At 37.5% G+C, this 7,552-nt stretch overlaps 1 protein-coding gene across 2 annotated transcripts in view; it reads right to left on the reverse strand.

The window, feature by feature from the left end:
* Nucleotides 1-4,164: 4,164 nt before the first annotated feature.
* LOC111872070 (zinc finger protein 11) overlaps nucleotides 4,165-7,552 on the reverse strand; it is a 9,419-nt gene continuing 6,031 nt past the window's right edge. For both annotated transcript variants that reach the window (XM_023865601.2, XM_023865600.2), the window contains exon 5: nucleotides 4,165-6,968. In XM_023865601.2, the coding sequence (XP_023721369.1) occupies nucleotides 4,638-6,968 (2,331 nt within the window). In that variant the 3' untranslated portion in view covers nucleotides 4,165-4,637. The remainder of the gene's footprint in view (nucleotides 6,969-7,552) is intronic.

Below are 7,552 nucleotides of genomic sequence, written 5' to 3' on the forward strand. Positions count from 1 at the left end.
CCCTATGTGGTGATGAGGAACAGCTTAAGCACTTGTAGGTTATCCATATTACAAGAGAACCTGATACTTTTCTACTTTTCAAATCCCTATTTCTTTTTTCTTTTGTACACATTAACCAAAAGATGCATATAATGCTTGTGCTTAATTAAGTAAGCACCCTGCCATGAAGACATGAAAGACCAGGAGTGTAGCTCCATTCATAACCTTGGCACTTGATGGAGGTGAGCAGTCAGCTTCATGCCCATGCCACTTGACCCTCAGGAAAACAGCCTTTGGTTCCTGTTGGATAGGAGGCTGGGTGGGCCCCAGAGACACTCTGGATGCTATGGAGAAGATATCAATCACCCTCCCCTAGTAGAAATCTGATCTTGATTTCTTGGTCTTTGAGCCTATATCCTAGCTGCTATAATGACTGAGTTGTCCCTGCTCCTGAGATGCATATTACACTACAATTTATTCTTCCTCATTGAAATAATCAAATAATTTAGTTTGTATTAATCACAGCATTTTTTTGATGCACAGGGCTCAGTAATTGTCAGATGAAATAAACAAATGTGTTCTGTAGCGGTCTGATGTCCTAACCATGTCATCACTTCATTAATGTTTTCTAGCACTTTGCTTCATGTTGATACCACTCCTTTATAGGAATTATGTAGTATTATCTTTTGAATCTCTTGCTGTATCATTGGCTTCTTTTATGTCATTGCTTTGCCCATTTTTCAAAGAAGTGGCTCTTTCTCCTTACCTAAGGTGTTGAATGACCAGAACATGACAACTGTTTCTCATTTGTGAGATATGAGGTTCTCATGGCAGGGACTATGAATAGACTACCTTTTGGGATGACATAGAAGTTTACTCATATTCAGCAGGAATGTATTGCCTCCATCATTCAGGATTGGAGAGTAAGCAGTCTCTGATTTCTGAATATCTGACATATTCTTCAACCCTGAAGATGAAAGCAATGCATTTGTCTGAAATGATTGTGAAGTTCTATGAAACTACATGGTGGCACATCCTGGCCTTTGCATTCTCAGTTGTATTCTTATGAATCACTTCAAAACCAATTCATCGGGAATGTGTTACAAAACTGCAGAAAACTGAGTTCCTTAAGGATAAAGTGTGATGTCATTTAACACTAAATCTTTTTAAAAAATTGCCATTTGTTTCAGAAGCTACCTGCGTGGGTTGACAGTACTATTGAATGGCCACTGTATACTGAGATGGCACGTACATGTTATGGATCTCTCAGATAATTGTATATGCAGGAAGTGTGGGCATAGAATGAAGATCTCTGGCTTTGTAAGGTTGGAGCCAGTTTATATAATCAGGGACTTAATCAAAAAGGTGATGGCTGTAACACTGAGGACAGGATTCTTTTGAAGGGCACACAATGGATGCAGAAGTAATCTCTGTGTGGGGTGACTAGAGGCTGTCCTCCTCCCATGTCAGTACTGTTTCTGTGTTACCTTCTTTATGAACTCACCTTTCCTGACTTTCTTGAACACCAGACGCTGTTGTCACATAGTTTTAGTCCAGAGATACATTTTACAATTTAAGAATTTCGTTATGTTATCCTGCGGCACTATCACCCAACCACAGGCACTGGTTACTCTGATAAACAGGATAATTCTAAATTCTTTATAGTTAATAAATAGTCACATTCATGACAGCTGCTTTACAGAGGTTCAGAATTATTGTAACCTGAGTTGCATGAAACCCCACAAGACTGCACAGTTTCTGGTGGCAAATGGAAAATTAAGGATTTGTCATTTTAATTAACAATTGCAATTGGAACGTTCAACATTAGTCATAATCGTGGCATCAAAACATTTTAAAACATCTTCCTGGAAACGTGTGTTACACATAAAGCAAAATGGAGCTTGTCCCTGGAGAACAGTATATTACATCAAGCAAAATCAGCTCTGACTTTCAGTGTGGGTTTTTAATGAGACAAAATTATCATAGTTTGCCAAGCTACACTATTTACAGAAGTGATTGTATTCCCACAATATGAGAGGTGGAATAAACTGTGGCATATATTTGCCAAATACTTAATGCAATAAAAACTCATCCACAGCTCTGTGATTCTTTCACTATACACCCTGCATAGTCATGGCTTTATAAATGTCACACACTTATTTAATGTGTGGGCTAATCTGAAGGTTTATTTGAAAGGACCTAATAACAAGTCATCCTGCCACCAAAGAACAGCATTCACAGTGATGGATGAACAAGCATTTTGTTACTGAATTTTATCTTTGCATAATGAATTACCTACAGGTTTACAGTATTTAAAATCAAACGCTAAAACCTTTATTAAAACTACAAAATGAAAATAAAGCGGTACTCAATGGGACTGAACATGAGTCTTTACAAAAGAAAGTAGTGTATGTGAACACTGCTAGGAATATTGCTCATAAATGCAAATTTTCAGTGTCAAGTTTCAATGGCGTGTCACTCCCACATTGCTGAATTTTGGAAGCTTTGGGTGCCATTTTATCACATAATATTTTCATCTTATTTTTAATCATGATAGTGATTCTGAAAATTTTCGGTATCAGTAGGGGGAAGAAGGGAGTAATCCACACTGGAATCCAACTGATCTCAAACCACAGACTTTCAGCAGAGAAGTTCATCATCACAGCCCTACACCTTCAGGTCCCCAGATTTATTATAAACAAGACAAAAGGACACATGAACTAAGAGTGTAATTTCACTACTTTCGATGCAGTTCTCAATAAGACAACATGAAATGTTTTAAGATGAATAAAATAAAGTATGTGTGAAGTGTCAGTTCACTGAGGAGTTTTTTTAGGTGCAACTCATAAAACATTACTGACCCTATACACATCATGATTAAAATAATCAAGGTATGCTGATTTGTTATTTGATTAAGCTTGAAATAAATTTTCTCATTCCATCTCCTCAGGCTGTAGGGAAAATTAATGCTTAAGGTCACACTGTGTTAACATTCCTTTCTCACTTGTTTTTGGGTCCTTTTTCATTCCCTGCAATTTTCAGTAATTATTAATGAAATTGTTACCATTTATTCTGTACAACAGCTTATACTCAAATAGTTTTAATTATGTTCAGTATGAAGCACTTCTGGAAACATGCAAAGTTTGATAGTCAGGAATGTGCATCAGGTTTAATTTTTATTGCATACAGTTTGGTGTCTTTAATGCCTACAGACCAACAACACAGTAGACTTTCATCATTAAAGAGATTATTTTTCAGTAACTTGAAGGCAATAATATAGGGATCATACATATTAACCCTTATCCCTCTGGATTCCTGGCATTAAGCATTTCCAGTATACATTATCTATCAGGGCTTCCATGACAGTGATTTCTGCAATTTATGTATTTTAATATTAAGTGTATGGGGCAACAGTCATGGAATAACAGATGCTGTGTTTGCCACGTGCTGAATATGTATCAGTAAAAAGGTAAAACTATCCCTGTAACAGACTCTGGAGGCCCATAGGGTTGTAAAACTTTGAGGCTCCACATTTTCTAAGACAGTCAGCTCATAGATGGCACTGAGGTTGTCATACTTACATGCCAGCTGCCCTTTACCCCCAGGAAGATTCCTGTCAGTACTTACCATAATAAAAATAACTTGATCCATGACATTACTTGATACTTAAGTGAACAGCAATTCCATCAAGTGTAATCAGCTTTAATATAAAAATATATAAATACAATTTACATGTTTTGGTCATCATTGGCCATCATATATATATATGGACACACACTCCATGTTTTGGCCAGCACTGGTTATCATCAGAAAGTTCCCCAACACTATAGTGAAATGTGTGTCTGTGTAGGGATTTTTACCATAAATAATTAAGATTAGATTTAGATATTATATAGTGGGCTCAAGTGTGTTTATAAATTAATATATTAATATCATTTAAATGGTTTAAAATTCTAGTTGTGTAATGTGGAATTGATGTTTCCTTTTCCAATGTTGGTATGTAGAGTATTCTAGATGCTCATTTATGGAATGTCAGGTGTATGCTCAGTGACTGTTGTAGTAATATGCAAGGTGTGTTGTGAACTGACAGTCTGTAATTGTGAGGGCATCAATACCATTTCATGACATATTCGGCTGTGAATGAAAAGAATGAGAGGCTGTCACATTTTTACACAAGGTAAGAGCTATGCTTAAGATATCTGATTTTATTTACAGAAAGGTTAAAACTAACACAAACATTTCTTCAACTAACGTTAAAACAGACGATCACATTTTTCATTTACCATCATTTAAACCTATTTAGGGCTAAGAAATAAGTTTATGCGAAGATCATCTGATTTTGTATGTTCTGAAAAAAGGTTTAGAATGTAACTTCTGATTATTGCCAGCAGAAACTATCACTGCCAGACTGCATATGGCCATTTTCTCGTTCCAAATGAGTTCTGACATAATGGATATCTATCATACACTGACAATAAATAATGAGGTATATTCATTCAATTCATGTTTCCTACACTGTTTCTGTACTTTATCAATATGATAAATAAATGTTCTGTTAGGGCAGTATTCTTAATTCACTTCTTGATCCAGTCATTTGATTTGTTACAGATAGTACAACTAATACAGATTTTAAATAGGTGTGATGGAGTGCTCACATTTTAGTACACATTTACTTTAGGGAGAGGTAGCCCTTCACCTCCATGACGTTTTCTAATATGTCGTTTCAAACTGCTAGGATACTTAAAAGGTTGAGCACATGTGGGGCAGATGTGTGGTTTCTCTCCTGAGTGAACAGCTTGATGTGCTGTGAGATTACCTTTGTCACTAAATGCTTTCAAGCATGTCTCACATCTGTATGGTTTTTCTCCACTGTGTGTTCTCCTATGCACAATAAGATTGCCCAGTGTGGTGAACTGCTTGCCGCAGACAGGGCACTGGTGTGGCCGATCTCCAGTATGCATTCTCATATGGTTTATGAACGTGCTTCTGCATTTGAAAGCTTTACCACACACACTACAGTGGTGGGGCTTGTCTTGTGAATGGAGAGCTTGGTGAGATGTAAGACTGGATTTAAACTTGAATGACTTCCCACATATGGAACACTGATGACGCCTATCATCGGAATGAGAGGCAGAGTGAGTCATCAGATTGGACTTACTGCTAAATGATTTCCCACATACTGCACACAGATATGGACTTTTCTGTGTGTGTAATGTTTTGTGATTACATAGATTAGACATGTACTTAAATCCCTTGCCACACATTGGACATTGGTATGGTCTTTCTTCTGAATGCACTGCCACATGCTTCATTAGATTTGATTTACAACTAAAAGACTTACCACATACTGTGCAGAGATGGGGACCATTCTCTATATGTAAAGCTTTGTGATTACAAAGATTGGACATGTATTTAAATCCTTTGCCACATACAGAGCACTGAAATGGTCTCTCTTCAGAATGTATTGCAGTGTGTTTGATCAGATTTGACTTAGTACCAAAGGATTTACTGCATAAGGTACACGCATGTGGGCCATTTTCTACATGTAATGCTTTGTGGTTACAAAGATTGGATTTGTATTTGAAACTTTTCCCACACACAGGGCACTGATGTGGCCTTTCTTCGGAATGCGAAGCAACGTGGCTAGTGAATTTTGACTTACAACTGAAAGACTTACCACATACATTACACAGATGGGGTCCATTCTCCACATGTAATGCTTTATGATTACAGAGATTTGATTTATGTTTGAAACACTTGCCGCATGTAGAGCACTGATAGGGCCTGTCTTCTGAGTGTGTGGCAAGGTGGCTAGTATACTTGGATTTGCCACCAAAGGCTTTACCACACTGAGTACAAAGGAAAGGTTTGTCGTCTGCATGTAAAGCACTGTGCTCTAACAGGTTAGATTTATATTTAAAACCCTTACCACACACAGTACAAAGGTGTGACCTATCCTTAGTATGCAGTGCTTGGTGGGTAGTGAGATTGTACTTTGTTTTGAATGATTTACCACACATGGAGCAACAGTGTTGTTTTGTTTCTTCATGAATAGCCTGATGTTCAGAGAGTTGAGATTGACAACTGAAGCATTTGCCACATTCTGGACATTGGTGTGGCATTTCCTCTAAGTGAGAAATTATGTGAATCATGAGGTCAGTCTTAGAGTCAAACTTCTTGTCACAAACATTACACTGTACTGGCATCTCTCTAACATGTAGAGTTGTATGTTGGATAAGATTTGATTTATATTTGAAAGATTTACCACAGAGAGAACAGAGGTGTGGCCTAGCCTCAGAATGGGATGCAAGGTGCTGGGTGAGGTTTGATTTGGAATGGAATATTTTCTCACATTCTGTACATGAGAACGAAACCTGGGAATGTAATGCCGTATGACTTGTTAAGCTTGATTTGTGCTTAAAAGAACTCCCACAGTCAGAGCAATTGTACTTTGGGTGCACCACAAAATGCTTTTCCAACTCTTGCTTGTTGCTAAATTCCTTGTTGCATACATGACATATGTACTGTTCAATTTCCTCACCACCATCCACTCCAAGGAAAGAGTTCAGAGATGCAGTGCTTCTGCCTTTGTTAATACATGGATGTGCTGTGCCAACAATGTCTTCATGCTTCATGTCCTGTAGGGAAGTGCCTGGTGATGGTGTGCAGTTCGTTGACTTGTTATTGCAGTGATCTGGAGCACCGATGTCTTTATGTTCCAAGCTGTGTACAGAAGTTCTGGGTGGTGGTGTATTTCTCCTGTCTGGACACGGCACACTGATGCCTGCATTCTTCAAGTCCCGTGATGACTTCTTACATAATGATTCATCACTTGTTTTAGTTTTGCGCCAAGAACAAGTATTGACTTCACTGTCTGGCTCTATCACATCTTCATCAGGGCTCACAGAACCATCGTTGAAGCTTGCACCCCTTGAGTCTGAATCATCATCTTCAAGAGCAGCCGCACCCTCTGTATCACTGCCAAGAGGCTGAAAACAAAATGTAATGTTGTGTCATGTGCTTACCAGGGTCTAAGTGTAAGTGCATTAACTATCTATCTCAGAGTAGACCCGTAAGACATGGAGTCCCACAAGGTTCTGTTCTTGGACCAATTTTATTTTTGCTATATATTAATGATCTAGAAGCAGGTATTGAACAAGGAAAACTAACGTTTTTTGCCGATGATATAAGTATTTTTATATCAGGAAATAGTGTTAATGTTGTCCAAAGGAAAATAAACGCATTAATAAATAAACTCACAGAATGGTTTGAAAGTAACAGATTAATTATTAATAAAGAAAAAACGATAGCAATATCCTTTCACCAACCACAAAAAATACAGCCAGAATGCCCACCAATAAAACTATATGATAAAGTCATCAATTATACAGAACATACCAAATTTTTGGGAATGTCGTTAGACAAAAAATTAAGCTGGTCCACACATACTCAAACACTAGCAAGTAAGTTATGTAAAATATGTTTTGGCTTGCGAATAGTCAAAAAAGTATCAGGATTAGAGACTGTTCTTGCTTTATACTATGCGTATTTTCAATCCCTGCTATCATATGGA

This window comes from Cryptotermes secundus, unplaced genomic scaffold (genome assembly GCF_002891405.2).
Source record: "Cryptotermes secundus unplaced genomic scaffold, Csec_1.0 scaffold162, whole genome shotgun sequence".
Lineage (NCBI taxonomy): Eukaryota > Metazoa > Arthropoda > Insecta > Blattodea > Kalotermitidae > Cryptotermes > Cryptotermes secundus.